The following is a 21,586-nucleotide window of genomic DNA, read 5'->3' as shown; positions in this document are numbered from 1 at the left end:
TAAGAAAGGAAAGAAAAAAAAAATTTTGTCTGGTATTGGGTCTTCAGACTTGAAAGTATGTCTTCAAGGGAAAAAAATAGAGTTATACAGTTTAATGGAGAATAGATGGAATGCAACATGGATTTATAGACTAATTTTTCACTATGTGTCTGATTGCCTTCTCTGTCTGTCTCTATACAAGAGAAGGTGATAACATTTTGGAGAGAAGGCTTATTTAGGCTAAGGAGCAATGCAGGCACAGTGCAAATCAGTATGAATTGTCCAAGAAGAACAATGGCGGAATCTTTTTAACTGTCAGAATAATGGGACTGTGTAATTGCCTTTCTGTCTGAATACCAGGCAGCAAGACCTAAAGTCTTAAGACAGAGCATGCTTGTAACAGGACACATTTCTGGCAAGCACAGGATGCTAAAAGCGAAAGCAAAAAAATTGTTTTCAGGCCTGTCTATTTAAGATACTGCTGTCTTACTTCTGTTATGCTGACTCAGTTTTGTTACCCCCCAAGGAGGGGGGTGTAGGCGTTCAGCCCGCACCCTCCTGTTGTGTTAGGAGTGGGTGACTATAGAAAAAAATAGACTCGACACAGAAAAGCTCTTCAGAATTGTGGGAAGACAGCTGCATTTCTCTCCCCAGCAAACCTAGGTAAGCACAGCTAGCAGGGAAAGCTAAGGCTTGTAAAAGGATGAAAGGACTTGGTAATGCACAGGAATACAAGCAACAGGAAGCACTCAGGAAAATGAGTAGAAAATTCGTGGATTTTTCTCCCTGTAGAAAAATCAGGGAAGGTGGCTCAAGTACTGGAGATGGTCACAAAGGTGCAGATAGTGTAGTAACTGAAGAACAAACCATCTTCACAGAGGTAGAGCTGCCTTCAAGGTACAAATGCAGCAGAGGAGAAGAAGGAAGCAAGGAGTCTGTAAAGGACAAATGTAGTGGGTATGCCCTGTTGCTTTTCTCACAGGTTCCCTGCAGCTGATCACTGGGGCTGCTGTGGCAGGGAAGGCACCGGGGACAAACTTGAGGCCTCAGAAGCTGCAGATACCTCATAGTAATGTATGGAAGGTCTGGCAAGTCTGCCCAGCTCTAGCTGGATGCAAATAACCTGGAAGCTCCACTGGAATAGCTAAAACCATGACTGTCAGGGTAAAAGACCTAATGCACATCTCAACAATGGGCAGAAGTGATTCATACCACAACTGATCCAGAGGAAGGTGGACACTGAAAGCTGAAAGGGACCCAGAACTGGCAATATCTGGCAGAGCCGGCCTTGATGGTGCAAGGCTAGTAAAAATAATTCATAGACCTGTGCTGGACCTTGTTACTAGTAGACATGAGGAGAACAAGGCTAAAAGAGATAATCCGAGCATATTGTCTGGCCTCATGAACATGAGAAGCCACAGAGCCTGTTCTTATAGGAACACCTGTATTAAGGTATTACAGGCAGAGAGGGCAGGTAATACAGCATATTGATATTGCTAATACCTACATTGCATTTTTCTCAGCTCTGTGTCCACTGGAGATTATGGAAAGCTCTGAAAAGAGACCGCTCAGATTGTTGGGCGGTCTGGTCTGTCATAGAAAAGCAAGTCTGGAGCAGTACCTATGTGAGTTCTGTGAGAGGAGGGCCAGCCTGTTCCCACCCATCTGAACCAAAGGGACACATTTTCCTACACAAAAGAGCCATGAAAGCAGAACATAAATGCTTGCAGGCGGGGTTGCTTGTGTGAGACACAAACATCCCCTCCATGGTGCACAGAGCCTTCCAGACTATTTGTCATAATCTGCTGCAGCACTCAGATTTGCTCTGAGGGGACCCTGCATCTCCAGCAGCTCCGTCCATCCCACGCTCACCTCTGTGCCACCTGCGAAGGGAGCTGGCTGTGGAGGGGGGTGTATCTTTTCCCCAGCCCCTTGCTCTGGTGCCGTGACTGCCCCAAGGACACGCGCTGTGCACAACCCTGTGTACTGCCGGTAGCTACCCGGGAATTTGCCAGATGTGGCTGTAGATCTTGGCTGTAGTGTGGTACAGAGAGGCTACATGGGCAAAGTGCTGTGCCTGTGTCTGCACATCGGCTTGTAGGTAAAATAAATTTAAAAATGTATTTGTAAGCCCAGCAGAGAATGGTATAAATACATCATGCTCAAGGACAGGTAGGATCTCTCATACAAATGTCAGAACATCCTTATGCAGAAGAATCCAGTAGATACAGAGCATGTCCTTGGAGTGAACTGGCCCCTCCCACCTCTGAAGATGTCTGGAGCTGTGGTGACATGAGGAGTGATCTGCTTTTATTTTTTTTTTTTTGGTAATTGTTTTTTTCTTCCTCCTCCTCCCTGTTGTTGGAAAAGCTTAAGAAGTGGATCATATCCCAGCAGAGGGAAAGGTAGGCTGAACTCACAGGTTACCTTTTGCTCATCTTGCCATTCTCGGTGGCCTGGCAGGGAGCAGCAGCAGTGTGCAGGACAGACGTGTTCTGGGTTTTGATGTATTTGTCACACTGAGACCAGGGAAGTGGCTGTTTCCAAGGGTCAATGACTCACTGAAAGGGGGTGGGTGAACCAGTAGGGTAGGGAAGCAACATCTTCTATTGGTACTGACCAGAATGGCACAAGGACATCCCTCCACTGCTCCACCCTCACCAGATCTTTACAAAACAGGCTACGAGGCCAGCCCTGTGAGCAGAACCTGATGGACAAACTGGACCCATTGCACTTTGCTGGGTCCCAGATGGGGAGGAAGGATCTTCAGGGCCATTTTCCTCTGTGTCCACCATGACCAGCAGCCTCCTTCCCTCGAGGCAGGCTCCGTAGCAGCGGTCACCCGTGGGGCCTTTGCCCGGGGCCAGCCGCTCGGCAGCGTTGCCGTGGGAGGGCAGGGCACGATTGTTTACACGCGTGAGCTGCTCTGCCAGCACGGCCAGCGGAGGCTGGGAGAGAGGCGGGTCACAGACCTTCACCTGTTTCACTGGTGGGTTGGTGATCTAAGGGCACACACACACTGCACACTCGGGTGCCCTGGCCCCCAGGTACCTGGAACAGAGACCTGCTGACCTTGTGCCCTGGTTTTCTTCTCATGTCACCCAGGGTGCAGATGGGCAGAGGAAGGTGGTTTGCTGCATGCCCAGGTCTGCTCCCACTGTGTATTCAAGTTATGGTTGTTGATTGATTTGATGTGCAAAGCATTTTTTTGACAAAAAAATAAAAAGAAAAGAACAGGCACAATTTTCTAACAAGTAATGTTATTTAATGAATGATATACTCTAGAAAATAGAAACTACCCAGATGCTGGTGGGTTGGAGTGTTTGGGGCTGGGAGAAGGCCCTTGCTTGGATATACAATGCCTTCTCTGGATTCTTTTGTCACCATTTGTAGTTGCTGGAAACAAGGAAACGTCCATATATTGAAAGAGACACTAAGGGGGCAAATTTTTTTCTAAAATGTGGGAAGTATGCAGAATGCCTTCCCACCCTGTCTCATTGGGCAAGTGGCATGAAAGGGCTCAGAGCTCACCAATATCTCTACAGATGGTTCATACCTAAAAGGGATAGACTCAACCAACGGTACCTACCACAGTTCAGTCCTCTAAAATCATTGGAGACTTCTCGCTTTGCAGAACATCTTGTGGGCTCTGGTGTTATTGCACTTCTTTCTGGGTGCTTTTCTGCACGTGTTGTGTCTCTTCCCTCAAGGTCTGGCTGCTAATTCCAGGGAATATGTTTTTCAGAATGTCACAGTACACCGTGTACAGCTCTGGGTCTATTTTGAGCTTGGGCAGAGAACGGGAGTTGCAGGCCTGTTCAGTGACTGAGTGCTGTAGCAAGTAGACATCGCTGAAGAGTGCAGTGAGGATCTTGTCTGCAGCCTTGTAAGGGTTGTCTTCAAACTGCACCATTGCCTTGAGCTCCGTCAGGGTATAGCCATTGTAACGCTTCCTATCTTCGGCCAGGGGCTGCACAGTTTCACCAATGTGTCTCACTTTCCACTTCAGGCATTTCAGTTCTTCTTTTATATCCTCTAGTTCTTTCTCCATGGCTTGGAATTCCTTCATGGTTACAAATCTCCTGCCAAGGAAAGAAGTGCCAGACACAGTGTGGACTTCAGAGGCTCAGAGGAGTGAAATCAACCCAGCTTGCCTGGAGTCGGACCCCAGAGCCTGAGGTCTGGGAAAGGAGATACCAGCCATGTCACTGAATCCCATCCCTGGCTCTTATCTGTCAGGCTTCATAGTAACAGCAGAGTTTCTTTCTGCTACTATAGGGAGAGATGTGCTTTCTTATTTGGAAGGAAATGAGGCACCTTAAAACTGTGCCCTGTTGGAGGAGCTGAGGTTGACAACCTGGCCCAGGGATGGTCTGTAATCAAGTCTGGAAAGCTAAATGAATGCATGGAAAATATGGTATTTTGCTTCTTGGATAACGGGGTTTAGTGGAACCACAAGGTAGTTACTGGAAAACAAACACTGGGAACATCTAAATCATAAAAGATATTTACATTTTTTTGTGAGGGGCTCTTAATGACCCTATACGAAGTTGAGTTATTTGAGGAATTAAATATGTGTATTGTCTGGATACGTACCTTTCATGATCAGGATCTTCCAGATCTGATTCAAACCCCTTTCCTGTATTCTTTAATCCAGTTTTAGAATAGCCAGGAGACTGGGAACTATCTTCAGGAGTCATTGTTGCTGGAGGCCTTGTGCTTTTCCTGTTTGGGGTCAGTGTGTGATCTGATGCTGAAGCTTGTACGTTTTGTGCTGTGTAAGGACAAAAGGTATAGAAGGAAGTTGCATTGATCCCTGGACTGACTGCAGAGGAGTCAGAGTATTGCTGTGGCTTGGCTGAGCTGTGTGTTAGACTGAGCCTGGGGGTGGCTGGGCAAGATGCTGGAATAGTTCTTGTTCCGAGTGGGCTGGAACATGATATTGCTAAATTTTTAACTCTTTGCTCAAATGGTTGAGGGTTTGGTGATTCTCCTGGGGCCAATCTAGTGATGGAGGCAATGTCCAGCAGGGTTTGATCCTGAACCATGGAGATCTGGCTGGTCGGTTCCGATGAAAGTGAAGAGCTGCTTGATGTGTCACTGGAAGAGCTTGACGTAGCGAATGGGGGTATTTTCTGAGCATTATGGTCACTCCTGTTCCTCTGCGTGCTAGTGACATTTAGAGCTGGGTGTTGTGAAGCCCTAAAGAAAGACAAACACACACTTTTTCCTCTGGACTGGGCTAAAGGCTTATAAGAAAATTTTAGGCCTATTTGGGGACAATTTTAAGCCTGTTTCCCATAACTGCATTTGCTTCTCATGTCTGTACAAAACCCTCTGCTTCTCATGACCAAGAACAAAGTGTATGAGAATAAGGCACATAAATTCAGGACCAATTCCTCCCTGGTGCCAGCTAAGCATTTGTCAGCTATCATCAGTGCAATAATCACTGGCACATCAATGTTCTTCCCAAAAGTCATAGAGCTCTGCGAGAACCAAGGATTTGGTGCTGGGGAAGGGCAGGAAGGGAAGAAATCTGCTGGCTTATTGACTGTGACAAATGCCAGTAAGGACTCAAAATGATAAAACCTGGCTTGCAGGTTCTCACAGCACTTGCCCTTGGTCATCCCTGCAAAGTGTGAAGACCTGCCTTCACCTTGGACCCACATGCCTTAGTCTCCTGGTAGCTCTGTGTGGTTACCCAATGAATTAGGGGATGAATAAACAGGAAAGATAAAAACAGAAGGGCAGCACAGAATGACATCATTGTTCCTGTGGTGACATTGTAGGACATTTTTTTTTATACAGCTCAGTGTGTTAAGGACTTTTCTTTGCCCCCCTAAGCTGTAGACTGTGTACAGGGCTGACCAGCTATTTTAGGTGGCTGGAAATGCCAACTGCACGGGATGTCAGACCACCCCTCCTGAATATTGTTTCCTGTCCTTTTCTCCTGGCTGCTGCCAGGCAGGAGAGATCCCAATGCTTTTTTTTTTTTCCTATGACTAAATTTTACTTAGTTTGGCAAGATGGGTGTCAAGAGAGGAAGATGTACCCTTGTAGACTGGAATTGTCCTGATAGGTAGCAAATGCAGCTAGAAATGCCTTGACCTGGAAGGGGAACGCAAACATACCCACTGTGCAGATCATGATTCAGGATTTCTAACAGCCAAAGGACATGACAAACTTTTGTAGCAGTACCAGTGTCCAACTGAATCTTCTTGTGCATCTGGTATATTCATATTCATCTTGTGGTGGAAGACAGCAGAAGATCCTAGTCTGGATGGGTTATATGAGATCTGATGCATGAAGTTCTGTCCTGTTAGTACCCGTGGCTTGAATTAGCTACATATTCACTTCTCCACCTCCGTGCATCTTTCTCAGTGTTGGATGCAATTAAACGCCAAATTTTTAAGGTCCTAAAGAGTATGCCTCACACTTACTGGCTTCAATAGGGTTAATAAAGGCCTTTGCTAGACCACAGCATAATTATCAGGTTTAAATCAAATTTAGAGTTTTTATAATTGGAAAAGCAGACAGTAACAGAGTTAGTGCATAAAAATAGAGCCAAAAAAGAAGCAGAAAATGAGTTTATAAAAGGCAGGAGGGAAAACAAAGACACACATCTCAGAGGGAGTGCCTTTCCCCAGAAATGCCTTGCTTTCATAAACTGGCTGAACAGAGGTGGAAGACAAGAATTGCCAACTAGATATAAGGAAAAGCTTTTTCACCCTGAGGGTGTTCGAACACTGGGACAGAGGCCAAGAGAGGTACTGGGATCTCCATCCTTGGAGGTATTCAGAACTCAACTGGGCAAGGAACTAAGGAGCTGGATCCAGCCTGGTCTGATGGACATGCTGTGAGCAAGGGACTAGAGTAGAGACTTCCAGAGGCCCTGTCCACCCTCTTAGTTTATGATTCGGTAATTCTGCCTAACTATGACAATAACTTATTTCCCCCCATTTTCCCTTTCTCCTTTCACTCTTCTCCCCTCTAAGTCCCATCTCACCATCCTTCTCTTCCATTGGAGTCTCTGGGCTGTTCCCTCCCATTCTGACTTTATAGTGCCTGTTGCCGGAGAGTTCCTCATAAATAAAAATGTTTTTAAAGGAAAACCAGTGTTACTTGCAGCCCTCTGGCTCAGATGGGTTGCCATCCCTTCTTCGCGTAAGTCAGAGTTGGTAGCTCAGGCCTTTGGAAGAGTGGGCTGTGGGAGCGAGGGTAGCCTGGAGCTGGGCATCTGTGTTGTGGGCCCTTTGAGATTGCATTGCTGTTTCTCAGTCTCTCCTGAAAGCAAGGAATGATGGCTTGTAGCGTGTTTGGTCATGATGTGGAGGTGTTCAGAAAGTTGGAATTTGGCACAGGTGAAGCTGATTGTTCATCTCTTGCCAGAGTGACTCAGAAACCTGGTAAACTTGTGAGGATCTAGAGCCAGAGCTTCTGGCTGAAGGCGAGCATCCCCATGGCCCAGGGAGCAGGTGGGGAGGGAGCTGCCTGCTGGCTCATGGGCTGCTCTGGGACCGAGAGGAGGAGTGGAAAAGGGTGATCTTCTGGCACAGAGAACACAAAATTACCAGGTATTTATATCAGAGCCAAATCTCAGGCATGCCTGAATCGTTACTACAAAACCCCACAGTCAGGAAATACTTTTTGCTGTAGCAAAGTGTAGGAAACATTCTAACAAGTGCAAACCCCATTTTAAGGTAACTAGAATAAAAATGCATGTTGTAATTTTTTTTTTTTTTGTTAAAAATATATGTATTTGTCCTCAAATATCTTACACTATAAAACTATCTGCACATTAAGTGAGCAACAATCCCTACCTACGTTCTGGGGGGAAAATATAATACGTACAGTAACTGAAAGGCTATTTGGGTGCATATGCAATCTGAAATACTTCATTTCACATATTTAGCAGTGTTGGACAGGGTTGGCTTTTTGTGGTTTTTTTGTTTTTTTGTTTTTTTGTTTTTTTGCATAAATCCAGGATTAGCTATAGGAGAACATTTATTGAAAGACGCAATTTAAGAGTGACAAAGAACATGTTTCATAACTAATCTCACTGAAATTTATATAAGAAACATTTCCAAGTTACCGGTGCACTGGAGGAAACAAGAAAGTAATATAAACTATCATTTTATTTTGCTTTCCTTTTCCACCCCTTAATTTTCACTGGCTGTAGTGCTAAACAAGGGACTGAATTTACTTTTATCATCATGCTTATCTCAGAAGCAGAGGAGCTGGCTGTTTAAGAAGCAATCTGAAGCTTGTTAAAGTAAAATGTCAGCCTGGATTTTAGCAGAGGTAAATGAGGACAGAACTGAGACCTATAACTTTGGAGTTTCCTAGTGGGCAAGGGTTTGCCTGAAGACAGGAATGAAATTCCCATTGCTTTCAATAGAGCAAGGCTGGATCTTAGATTTGTAACCATGGTGCTTTATCAGAGGTTTTTTTTTTTTCCACCTGTTTTTATGTAGTGAATCACTATGAACTGAATAAATTACAGGAAGAATTGCAAGACCTGGAGTTGAAATCAATGCTGACATGAAATAGGAAGGTGATTGCAGCTGTCAGGTATCTCCACAAGGAGAAACCTTGACTCAACTTTGAGCGACACTTCAAATGCGTCAAGCCCTTGTTGTCTGCCTTCTTCCAGCCCTGTGCTGCTCAGCATATAAAGCATGTTCCCCGTTGTCAGAGTGACCTTGTCTGCCGTCTGTGCCTTGCCCTCTCCAGCTGAGCTTGTGCAATAGACTTTTTCTAGCACTGAATTTGGAGATATTTGAAAGTTGCCTGCAAATCCAGTGCCACTTCCCTTCTGTGGCACTTGCAACCAAGAAAAAACAGTGGATATTTTTTTTTTTATGAATCATTTCCACCATGTTTTAATTCTAGAGTTCTTCTGATGATCTTGTCTGAATAGAAAAAAATGACAACGTGCTTTACAGTGAAGCACTGAAGGGCTGGTTGCATAAATCTTACTGTAGACAGCCAGGGGTGGGAGGATGGTAGAAGAGCTGTGGGATGGACCCAGGGGAAATGCCTGCAGGGTGATGATATGAGAATAAAATTATTTTTTTCAAGGCCTCCTCTTTGTCAGGTGACTCTCCTAAAATGCCCACACTGCCAAAACAGTGACTATATTATTTTTTTAATGCTGAATTAATTTTGAGTAGTCTTTCAGTTTTCAGTGAGAAAAGCTGGTGTCCTGGACCCTGGGTTTATCTGCCTCAAATAACAAGCAAGGCTTTTAGCCACGGACAGTAAAAATATGCTGTTTCGTGCTCAGCTCTTGGCTCTTTTGAGCTTCCCGTCTCCTCTTTGGCTGTGCCACCTACCTGTCCCTCCTTGTCCTTTGTGACATTTCTTCCACCTCTCTCTTGCCCCTTGTTCTACCTCTATCACCCGTACCTCTCCCATCTGCCCTGTGGATCCCAGGCACGTTGATCTAAGCAGCAGGCTCATCATATTAATGTCCAGTGGTGGGAAAAGACTGGAGGAGAGGGTGGAAGTGTCATGGACATACAGATGTCTGAAATCAGGTACAATTGCTGTCTGGAGCCTAATAAGAGTGAGCATCTCTTGGTAATAAATAACTCTGCAACCACCAAAAAAATCCTGACTTGAAAATTTCCCTTCTATCATTTTTGTGTAACGACTGTGCTCAGCTGGTGCATTGAGATCTGCAAGCTCTGCACATCTGAAAGAAAAAGTGGAGACCTCCAAGGTCAAAAAGGACAGCAAATAGACTTAAGAGTGTTTATTGCTTTGCAATGGAAATGCTAAGTTTGGTATGAACAAAACATGACTGGGGATATTAGATATCTAGGGGCCAGCACCATATGTTTGCACAGGAAGGCAGCTTGGTGAGAGCAGAGGATGCCAATTTATAGCTAGAGCTCCCTGATGCTGCTCTTATCCCAGCTCAGGCACGTTTAAACCCTGTAAAAGGAAAATTATAGCTTAGTGGTGGACATTAAGTGGTTTAATATAGAATTACCAAGACTGAATATTACATTGCCCCGATCAAGACTCCTCTGGAATTAAGCTTCTGATGAAATTTATAATTTAAGTGCATTTCTCAAAATGGATACCTTAGTCTTGCCAACAGAGGAACCTGAGGAACTGTTGCCTCTCAATAAGGACCAGATGCCCTGTTTTGTCTTTGTGGAAGGACAGAACAAAGCATGGTGTCTGAGGATGAGTGAATATTCCTTATACGCTTTTTGGTTCAAATTAGAACAGCCTCAGAAGATTTCTAAGTGAGGGCAGCTGACAAGTCCTCCAGGGAATGAAATGCTGGTTGAAGTGAGCAACAGAAATAACATCTGGTGATACGTCCTTGTGTGCTACTGGTACAGGACCACCTCTGTGTGAAGAGTTCAAAAAGAGCTCAAAATGATCTGCCAGCATTCACTCTGCTAGTGGAACGCAGGTGGTGAGTTGACCAAGCAATGGCGAGGACTTGGTCTGCTCTAGGTGATGTGCCCTCTTCTTTCATACAAACAGGTCCTTGGACAACCAAAGGGACAGTGTAACCTCTGTGGCTTCTCTGCCTTTAGCAAAGCACTTCTTATGTCGTTCTCTTGCCATTAGCAATTCTCTGCTGGCCATGAGCTCATTGCATGGGTAACGCAACAAAGAAGAGTGGGAGTGTATGAAGATAGAAACAACATTAAGGAGGATCCTCTGATCAGGTACATGCCAGTTATGGCTTGATGGGGCTTGTTGCAGGAAGGAGACTTTCATCTGAAGGTTGTGAGGCTTTGTGCCATCCTGAGCAGCAGTAACTAATGTTCTTTCCTCCCCAATAAGCATGAATAATGAAGATTCTGAAGCTTAAGTTGGATTCATAGGTAACCTGTGAACTGAGAGCAGAACTTCACTCATGTCACTTTATTAATATTGATCTGATTTCATTACAGTAGGTAACAGTAGCTGAAACGGATGTCATATTGAAGAATGGTCACTGTTCTTTAACCTGATACAGGACTTCTCGTTTGCAGTTTGCTTTTACAGTGCTGTCAGCACACCTACGGAGGTAAGCTATGTGCCCTTTAAACTGACGTACTGGGGCAGGGCTGGGCATAGAACCAATAGAGCCTTGTTTCCATTCCTTGGAACACCTACCGTCAAGAATTGTTTTTTGTTCTTTGAAATAAAGACCTTTGGACAGTCTTCATAATGAAACAAGCACGTCTGATCACTAGCCAGTAGCTTGGCAGGTAGGGAACTTTTCTTGGGAAATATGACCCAGATCGATTTTGTACTAATAGACATTTTTCAGGCCTGTGAAAATGAAGGATGTGGATCTGCCTGTGGAAAGGTCCATAACTGACATGACATTTTCAAGGAGCAGGAGTTACCAAGTGAGCTGATGACAAACCAGGCTGGAGAGCAGTGCTAGCACTATCATGCCTGTGGGGAGACCACCTGCAGTGACATTGGACTGGAGAGCTGTTCCAGCAGGTCTGATGAGGGATCAGGACCCTCAATTATTAGAGTTCTGAACACCAAGCTTCCATGAGTATGTGGCTGAGATGTGCATCTCAGCAAGAGAGAGGCAGTAAAAAGCTTTGAGGTTTCCAAATTTTAATAGCGCAGAGTCAGTAAGTCACTTTCCCAAGTCTCCCTCCCGCTGAATGAAGAATCACTTGCTCTCTTTGCAAGGAAATAGATGCATGAAATGGCACACATCTTCCCTGGAGAATAAAGGAAAAGTATAGTATTCAGAGCAGGGCAGGAGCCGTGCTCCAATATTGCTCCATATGTTGAAGCACTGATTCCCATGGCTTAAAGTAAGAATTTTTGCAAACACTGAATAAAAGCACAGCAATTTTCTGAGTAAGTGCAAGAAATGGCATTAATTATACTAATGTTATTGTCTACCAAAGCTGCTTTCAATCATTTTTATATTTAATAGCATGCATCATCATGAATTGGTGATAAATATAGATGAAAAAAGGTAGTGATAATGAAAGTTATACAGGTGTAAATTAGAGCATATTTTTTTAACTACTGTGAAGTCACAGCTTCTTGAGATAACATAAAATTATAGGATATGAGCACATCCTAAATTGAATCCTGGAGAATTTTGTACTGTTCATACGCTAGTTGGTTGTCATTTGGGCAACGTTGTCTGGGAAAGTTACAAACCTCTATTTCCATAGCTTCCTACTCCAAACCTTATTCTTAACCCCAAGGAGCCAGCGTGGGGATGGTACAAGCCATTGTGCATCGGACATATTCAAGCCATGGTCACTTACTATTTGGGGAGCAGCTATGGAGGCACTGTAACCTCAGGTCCCCAGCCTCAGCCCTCTCCTCCTCAGTCCTGGAAAAGAGAATATAGAAGTAGCACCTTTAACAGAAACAAAGGCTGCTCCCAAATGTACAGAAATGGAAGGGTCAAAATCGATAAGAGTACAACATACCTGGGCTCCTCCATCTATAGCCAGCCAGGCCCATTATGGAGATCGTAATGGTCTCAGGAGGGGCTTGGTTCCATTGGCTTTGCCCCTCTGGGGGGAAAGCTCATGTAAAGAGGCCATGGGGAATAGAAATGAGGGGCTCAGGGCTGCGTCTCTCCCACTCTTTCACTCTTCAGGATGAATCTAAGCGTCGGGGACTAACAGCATTGTACAGTACATGTGTGTTGAAAGTGGGTATGTTGCTAGTGCTACACCATTTAAGTGCCAGTCCGTGTAATTTTCCAGAAGGAACAGCTCTGCGGATAAACCTTCCTGTGTTGCAGAATAAAGTACAGAATAAATCCAAGGCAGAATGTTACACTCATCTCTGTGTGCTAATAAAAGGTGAATAGTCAGATTGGAAATTCTTACTGATGTCCATATGAAAAGATACTGACTCTGTAAATGGGATGTATGGTAGGTCAGCAGCTTAAAACTGGTTCAGATATCTAGGTGGCCAAGGAGGAAATCAGAGCAAAAGGTTGGCATGTCTTTGGAAAGCATTGATATGATCTGCACGACATCTTATGAGCACAATGGAGTTAGAGAAAGAAAGCTATGAGAAAGATACAATTAGAGAAATGTACAAAAAAGGAAAAAAATAGCTTATGCTATGAATTGGAAAGGTCTGATTCTCATTGTGTTTGGAGTAGTCCTGATTTATTATCTCTGCAATAGCTTTAATCCTGCTGTCTGTTTCAAACTGCTCCTAGCACTTCAAAACTACATTTTCTATCCCTGCAAAGACATTTTGTCTGCACTGGTATCAATGGCAGTTTGAACTCAGTTCACGCTAGAATTTCACCAGTAGCATCTGCCTGATGTTGGGTTGGTTTCGCAGATCAGAGTAAGGGTTCTGTCAGCAAGAAAAATGTGAAATCAGCTACAATGCCACAATGGGTGTTGATGGACAGCTGCAAGTTGGCAAATGCTGTGCTATGGATGAGTGAACTGTGGAAGGCTGAATCTTCCAGGTTTACTTGCTAAATTTGTGTGTTCGTTTAACAACACCTACTAAGTGAGATTTGCTTCACAGGGAGCAAAAGGCTGGCTATCAGACTGGAGACAGGGCTATGCTGATCTCTAGGGTCCCCTCTCCCACCGGTGCTGGGGTGGGCTAACCTCCTTACCCCTGTCTGCAGTGGCTTCAGCTCCAATGAGACTCAACACCCCTGGCCCAAGCAACTTGACCAGGCATAGATGCATTTCAAAAAGCTGCTACTCTTTCTCCTCTTGTCAACAGTAAAAGAAGGCAATGGGTAATTCAAGTTTTCTCATATCGCTTCACTAACTTGTTATTCATAGCTCAAGGCAGTGACTAGCTCTACACAAGGAGCTCACCTGGGTTTTATTTCCACCCTTTCAGACCCCCTATCCCTGACCCCAGGCTTAAATCCTCACGTACTCTCACCCCAAGTCTCTGCGTTCCCTTGCCCCAAGTCTTCCTCCCCATAGCCTCAGCTGTCCATGTTCCAGCAGCTGTGACTATTGCCCAGGGTCTCCATCTGCCCCACTAACACTTTCTGCCTTTCCCCCAGCATACCAAAGAAGGTGAAAGTTTTTGTTCCTTACCTGAAAGCAAAGTCCACCAGAGTTCTGGGAACTGAGAAAGGTGGTGGGGAGTGACTGAAAGGGGCTTTTTTAATATGTAAAAAAAAAGGAAGGCAAGAAACTGTGAACAAGCTTGGGAAAGGCATTCAGTGTGAATAACCTACCTACACTGTCCCTTGCCTGAACAGATGTGATGATAGTGTTGGTGTAGCCAGTTGGTCTAAGTGAGCACAATTCTTGTAAATGTATCCTAATTATTACACAGCCATATGGGCAAAGCTGCTAAAACTGCTACATCTGCTACTGATTTCTATCTTGCCTTCCTCTCACTGCCTTTTTAAAACCCCCAAACTAGATGGTTGTACATTTATTAGATGTTACACTAAGAAAGCTGAAGATTTGGTAGTCTGGGTGCACTGAAGTTAGTGCTGCACTGGAAGGGTTACCCCAGTCCCCTTGCTTGTGGGCCTTATTTTGTCATGACCTTACAGGTACACTTGTGCAGGGTAGGGAGGAAAGCGTGGGATGTCATGGCATGACCCCACTGTGGAGCAGCTACATCTCTGTGGCAGCAGACAGTGGCAAAGGGACAGTGGCCCTGGAACCATTATGTGTGTGCTGCAGGGCCCACAGAAGACAAATAGCTGGGTAGTGGAAGAGGAGAAGGTCCTGGCATGTTGACATTCCTTCAGCTGACTGTCACATATAGTTTATCAGACTAAATAGGAGACAACAAAAAAATCCATGTCCCTTTGACTTATCTGGAAGGATCCTCAGAGCAAAGGAAGCAGAAAGATACGTGGAGAGTTCCTCCTCTGCTAGCTGGGGTGAACTGCAGACAATGGACCATGCTCAGGATGATATGGGGCAAGAGTATTAATGTGAAACAGAACAGAAAGAGGAATTGAGAGGAAAGGGAGATACCTATTATGAACTGACACCTAATAAACTAAAAAATTGAAAAAGATGAGCAAAAGTTATAGACAAATACTCAGTTAAAAGGAAAACCAGAGAACAAGGAAGGACAACCAATAATAGGACAAAGACTGAAAGCTGACATGTTGCAGATAATTCTACTGATAATTTTATAGAACATTTAATACATGAATAATACCTCCAAGCCTGTATTATTTAACTGTTCTGTTTAGAGTTACTCTTAGGGCTGTCGTATCTTTTATATCTGAAGAGTTGTAATATCTTTTGATTTTATGGTGTGAACTACAGTCTACTTTGTCTGGACTTTTCAAAGTATCCCAGGCCTGAGAAGGAAATAATTGTTGAATATAACATCATGAATATTTGATTTTTCAGGAGCTGTTTAAATGTTTTCCCAGTGATAGAAACAGTACGACGCTTAGCTGTTGAGAGGCAAAGTCTGTGTGTGTGCAGTTGCAGGTAGTCAGAGAATTTGGCCGTCTCTATGTAAGTTGCCTCTGTTTGCAACCTGGTTGTGCTTAGGTGTGGCCTTAGGGCTGGATTACTCTATGCGCTGTTTAAGGTGGAGTCAAACCAGGCTGTGGAGCAGCATTTGGGCTGTACACATACATTCATGTAGTTTTAAAGGTCTTTCTTATGTTCTTCACAGCTGAGGCGGTTCTTAGGATGCAGAGACTGAAGTTAACAAGCAGCAGCAATGCAGCCTGTGCGAGGCTGACATGCTAGGGGAGGGGATGGGGTGAGCTGATGGAGGAGGGGGTCAGGACAGCAAGGCATGCGTTGATGTGGCTCATCCCCTGCATCTCCTGTGCTGGGTGGTGAATTGTTGAATTGGGAGCTCTTAAGAGAGTATTTCAGCTCTTTCATCTAATACGTCTCTAGTAAATATTCTGTGTTATATGCAGTTACTGGCTATTAAAATTAAGTGAAATACAATTATGTTTGAGGAAGTACTTGGAAGATTAGCAGTATTCTAGTGTCAGTATTCTTCATAAAGCAAATGTCTTCTCTGGGAGAAGGGGCCTGCAGAAGAACATTCCAACAAACAACTTTTATCAGGCAAGATGGGGCTAACACTTTTCTTCCCTGTCTCCCAGAAGATAAACTGCAGCTGTTGGGAATAATGCTAAAGTTTCACTTCCACTAGAAATACGTTGCTCTTAGAAAACTGCCTATTGCACAAAGTCTATTCACCACAGAGGCTAGATGGCGTGTGTACAGCACGTGCTGGATGTGTACTGAGGCAAAGGAACGTGCAAAGAGGGTGCTGATATGTACAAAGTAACTGGAAGGAAAGAAAGGCTGGAGGGTTTTATTTATGAGATATGAAAAGGAACATGGAGGTGTAGGAGTAGGAGGGAATGTGAAGTATCCCTGGGTATATGCACAGGAAAGAAAGAGAGTTTAAGTTATTTTCTATTCGTGCAAAGGAAGATGGGAGCTAGAGGAAGTTGTGTGCTTGCTGGGACTGCTGGCACCCACAGCATGTAGCAACACTGTGTTGCCAGTTAGTGATCCCTGGACCCCTGCAGTCTCAGAGTATTCCCAGGTCACAGTAGCGAAGCTGATCGTGAATATGCTAACTTAAAAAAAAAAAAAAAATGGATGTAATGCTGCACAGCTTTAAATCTGTGGAATGATCCCATGGTAACACTGTCTCTGGGCTTCTTATTTTCTATTCAGATACAACAATTAAAATAATGTGATATAAAAAAAGAAAGTCGTAATCATGAAGTTTGGGAACACCACATGCTTGAGCTGTGTTTGCCAAGTGTGTGTGGAGGGGCTTGGAGGATGTGACCAACGAGTGACTTGTTCACACATATTCAAAATGAACAGGAAGGACAGAATAAAATACACAGTTCAGTCATAAAGCAAGTGTAGAGACAAAGCATTGTCTCTGTGTACTGGTCAGGGTGGCTCTGACCTGTCTACAGAGCAGTCACAAGGAATAGGCTGTTCTGTACACGTTGCCTAGTATGGAGCTTGTTTTGAATGATACATATAAAATAAGAGTTAAAAACCACATTGGTTTGTACTGGCCGAGGTGGGACTTGTTACTTGCCTTGGACATGTGCGTGTCAAACACCCTGCTAGTTGCATCAGTTAGGTTCAAACCTTCCTTCCAAGAGAACTGAAAAAGTCTTGATGGTGCTTTCAGCTTGAGGTCATTCCTTGGGGCCCTTCACCTGTTTATCCAGCATGTTGGGGTGATTACAACTAGTCCAACATGGATTTGGTTGTAAAGTGTTACGTGGTATGGAGTTACAAGTAGGTAAAAAGGGGCGGGGAGGGCTGTATAACATGGCAAGTGCAAGAGGAATCAAAATCAAACCACACAGTACCTATGTGAGATAAAGAGGTTTACTGTCCTCTATGCCATTAATGTTTTCTGCTATTTACTGTTTCAGAAAGGGCAGTAGTGGTACTTTATCAAGTTTCCTTAGCATTTCCCAATGTAACTCAACATATTCTGTTGCTTACAATTCTGCCGGTCTCTCATCTGCAATTCTCACTTCAGTAATTCAGCTGACTGTTTTCCCTCGGCTGACTGTTTTCCCTCACTGATTTTTGATTTCTCCTGAGGCACATGCTGACCAATTCCTCTTCACTGTGTCTGGGTTTTTTTTTCTCACACACAGTATTTTTAAAAATTCACTGTCATCTCTAAATGCAAAATTAGGAAAATCATGGTTGTTTGACTCATTTCTCTCATCCTTCCAGACTGTCTGCAAGGTAGAGTGAAAACTTGGAAATTGGTAGAGGAATACCTATAACAATGGAAACTACTAGTTAAGGTTGGGTAACCAAAGCAAAGCAATAAGCATGGAAGTTCTCTCATTCTTCCTGCTCAGGAGAGCTCCTCACTTAGCTTCTAAAATGTTTGATTATTTCAAATCTTCTGTCTTCTCAGAGATTCCCAACCACTCTCTTCCACCACTGAGAAACTGCCACATTGGTCAGAAGAACCAGAATGAATCCTCCTTATGTTTTCTGTCCCCAAAATATCTTTATATTACTTCCAACAATAGGCTTTTGGTGAGGATTCTCTGTACTTATCAGCTCCTCATTCCGTGAAGGTACCCCTATGGAGTCCATCACACACCTTCCCCGCTGTGTAAGGTCAATATTTGTGTGTTCTTCATGTTCTGCAATTTTAAGCAAAGCCTTAATCTTCTCACGAAAGAACAAGGGCACCAAGTATCCCAGTGCAGGCACATGCACCGGCTAAGAGTACATGGGGTGAGCAGTGCAGCCGGTGGGCAGCATGTGGTGACAGGCAGCGTGAAGGAGCATCTCTGGGCCTTCAGGGCTCAGACAGGACTTAGAGTCCATCAAAGACCCTGGTAGCAGTATGGGTGGCACTGTGTGGATGTTTCTGCAGTGCGATATGATGTATGCGCTATATTTGTGTGGAGGAGCTCAGGAGGAGGATGGGTTGTATGGGGGAGCTCAGGAGGATGCGTTGTGTGGAGGAGCCTAGGATGGGCTGTAGGCATGTGGCTATGGAAGATGGCAACTCCAAAGCGGTCTAGTGGTGGCTGGAAAATGTCTCAGCAGCCATTAGGATTATTTGGGAGGTGCCTATTACACGTGCTGAGAAAGGATGGCTGTAACATTTGTTATATCCCCACAATTTTACCTTTCCAGAGAGGGAAAATCGTCTTGCATTGGCAGCATAACTTCTTATGAATTCCTATGAATCAGATGCATACTGTAATGACTTGTCGGTCTTGTGTTTTAATGAGTATATAAGAAAAGGCAGGCACTGGGACATCACAGAATTTAAGAAAAAACGTATCAAGGAGGATCTTTAGTGTTTGTCTTTAACACAGATCTTCTCCAAGTATCTCAGAGACTTCACCCACATGTGCTGAAATGGGTGAGAGCCTGGATTTTTGAGACTAGCAGAGTCCATGAAAAACTCCACTGATGGAGCGACTGACTGCACTGACCTTTCTCTGAAGTACTTGATGGCTTCCCGGTCTAGGAAGTTCTGCTCTTCTCGAAAGCCCTGCTCAAAGATTTTGCGCTTGTGTCTGAACTCAATGACAGTCTTAGTGTAAGAGTTCAAGGTAGTAACGGAGGCCGCCATGCAGCAGGTGAAAGAGCCCCATGCCAGGCTGTGGAGAGAGAAACCAGCAGACAGAGCTGGATTAAGACAGCAGCTCATGTTATATTTCTGACGCCAAGAGACACACATACACAAGATGCGACGAGGCAGGTAAGTCAGTGGTGACAAACCTGTTCTCTTCATCTTACCTCCAATGACCTGTGGCACATGCTCAGGCATGCAGGTAGGATGTGGGGCTAGGGGCTGGGCACAACTTTCATCCCATGGAAAGCCATGTGTCAGTGCTAATGTGAACACTTGGTGCACTCTGACAGAAGAGTCAAACACCTCTTGACTTGCCTTTGAAATGTTTCAGAGCCTTGCAGACACGTGCTAAAATCTACAGAGCAGTAATGAACTCCCTGAAGGAGTAATGCCCCAGAGAGCACATCTTTTGGACCAGTGGAAGTTCTCCAGCAACCACGGGAGATGGACTCTGCACAACACTATTGCAAGGATGGTTTCTATTCCAGTTTTTATGCCTTCAACAGACTATTGTATTTCCTTCTTTCCTGGTTCATGGACATTTCTAGCATTCCTGGCTTATATCTGGTCTCTGAAAGCCTGACCAGAATAGAAGACAGCACTTCCATTGTGTGGAGAGATCCAACCTGAGGGCAGTGCCCCAAGTGTGCAGACAATGCTAGCCAACCTTGGGCAGCCAGTGGCAGGACACCTGCAAGTACTGACCAGGAGCATGGTGAGACAGAGGGAGAAGGAAAGTGAAAGAAAAAAAGTGACTGCCCCAATGCCAGCCCGGAACAGCAGCAAGTGTTGTCCTGGGTCTCCTGGCAAGGAGAGTTCAGCTGGGAGCTGCTCTGCTTCCTGCTCGTGGACTGGGTTTCCCCCCCGGGTTCCTTCTGCCCTCCCTGCACATCTCTCCTCCAGCCTTTACCTCACTGATCTCAAGTTCAGATGTGGCTGGAGGGAACTCTGACCCCAAGGAGTTTAGATGCTTTTTGAGCATGAAATGGGGCTACAAAAAAAGGCACTGAACTCCTCCTTTCGTCTGCAGAGCTTATCTGTGTTCAGGTTTCCCTTGACTTCACATTCAGCCCATCAGCTCCAGCTATATGTAGTTCACAGTGGCTTCCTAACTAACTTGGATTAGCTTAATCATCTGTGGCAGCTACTTTACCTGCTCCTTGCTTTCACCTTTTCTATAACCAAATTGAACATTGATATAAATTATGCAGAACAGAAAGAATACAGACACAGTAGCATTATCTTATAAATACACATTATCAACAGAGCCCTCAGCATGAGCTGTTTTCCCATTCTGCAAAGGATCTGCAGACAAGGAAACAGTTTTTCATTTCAGATTAGACAAAACTTGAAAAAGAACACATATTCATGAACTGAAAAATCTGGGAAAAAAAATATTTAAGTAAACAGAAATGGCTCATTTCAATGATTTCAAAATTCAGTGCATAACAAGTCCTTTAGGGACTCCCATGGCAATGAAGTGTGTGGTGGCAGCCCTTTTCTAGTCATTTTTTAACCTGTTTGCCAGGTGGAATCAGATGAGAAGGAAGTGCAGTGAACCCTGGGGTGATGAAGTTCCCTTAGGTTTACCATGGCTGGGTGGAGAAGTGGAAAGGAAACTCATGCTATATGTGAGTGTCCAGGCACAGGGAAGCCTGGCAAGTGTCTTCCTTCTCCACGGAGTGTGTGGAAAAGCTCTGACAGCTCTGAACATTTCCAGCTGGGCTCCTAAACAATATCAAGGATGAAGCCAGCTGAAACCACATGCTCCACCGTGCCTGGTTGTGCCTGGGGAATGACAAACGGAGGAATATTTCTCTTGAAAGTTTCTGATCATTTCTAATCATTAACTCAGAAATGCTGAAAAGTTCAGAGAAGGAAATACAGAATGAATACTCTCAGTGTGACCTCAGATCTAGCATTTCGTAAACAATAATAATGAGACAATTATGATTAATATGTTTTAGTTTTTATGGACCTTGGTTAAATGCTGTTTATTTTTAAGCATAAAGAGTGGTTCTCCTACCTGTAAGAGTTACATCCTACATTAGGTGAAGACCTCTTTAAGAGCAGTGCACCTCCATGCCAGCTGTGCCCCAGATGTGTTGGGACGGCACCTATAGTGCTTCTGGTAGCTGAGCTCAGGGCTGGCTCTCAAGTTCCTTGGTGGCTCAAACAGCACAGGTTTTTGTATTTGTTTTCCTTCTAGAGGGGCTGAGCTTGAACATCCACTGATCCTCAGAGCCACTGAAACCCCCTGCCTAGAGAATCCCCTGCCCAATCCTGGCTTGTGCCAGAGCACAGCCCAACCTCCAGGCATTGCCAAAGGCTTGACAATGGGGTAACATAACAGGGACCAAGAGGTGCGTTTTCAATCCCGGGACATCGGAGCAGATCACAAACAGATCCTCATTTTGAGGAGAGGTATTTTTATCCTTCCCGTTTAATAGAGGGGAAATAGTCACAAAAAAATAATTTTCCCTTTGGCACTTGGGAAACAAAATGGCAGTCTAGATCTCGGCTGTTCCCTGGCCTCACTTTTCAGTGGTGTTAC

General features: G+C 44.5%; 1 protein-coding gene across 5 annotated transcripts in view; it reads right to left on the bottom strand.

Moving 5' to 3' along the window:
• The window catches only part of GSG1L (GSG1 like), an 84,472-nt gene that overhangs the window by 23,688 nt on the left and 39,198 nt on the right, over positions 1-21,586 (bottom strand). For 2 of the 5 annotated variants that reach the window (XR_012625201.1, XR_012625202.1), the window contains exons 5-7: positions 18,890-19,057; positions 4,576-5,181; positions 3,569-4,061 (exon numbers count right to left, since the gene is read on the bottom strand). Coding sequence is in view for 3 of the 5 variants with exons in the window: in XM_074840407.1 (XP_074696508.1) it covers positions 3,635-4,061; positions 4,576-5,181; positions 18,890-19,057 (1,201 nt within the window). In the remaining 2 variants the exon portion in view is untranslated. Of the gene's footprint in view, positions 1-3,222; positions 4,062-4,575; positions 5,182-9,863; positions 11,679-12,242; positions 12,311-18,889; positions 19,058-21,586 lie in introns of those variants that run through there. The other 3 variants (XM_074840407.1, XM_074840408.1, XM_074840409.1) reach the window with 2 other exon arrangements.

Source organism: Strix aluco, chromosome 15 (genome assembly GCF_031877795.1).
Source record: "Strix aluco isolate bStrAlu1 chromosome 15, bStrAlu1.hap1, whole genome shotgun sequence".
In the NCBI taxonomy this organism is placed as follows: Eukaryota; Metazoa; Chordata; class Aves; order Strigiformes; family Strigidae; genus Strix; species Strix aluco.
The sequence above is the reverse complement of the archived record's forward strand: the minus strand, read 5'-3'. Positions and strand labels throughout refer to the sequence as shown.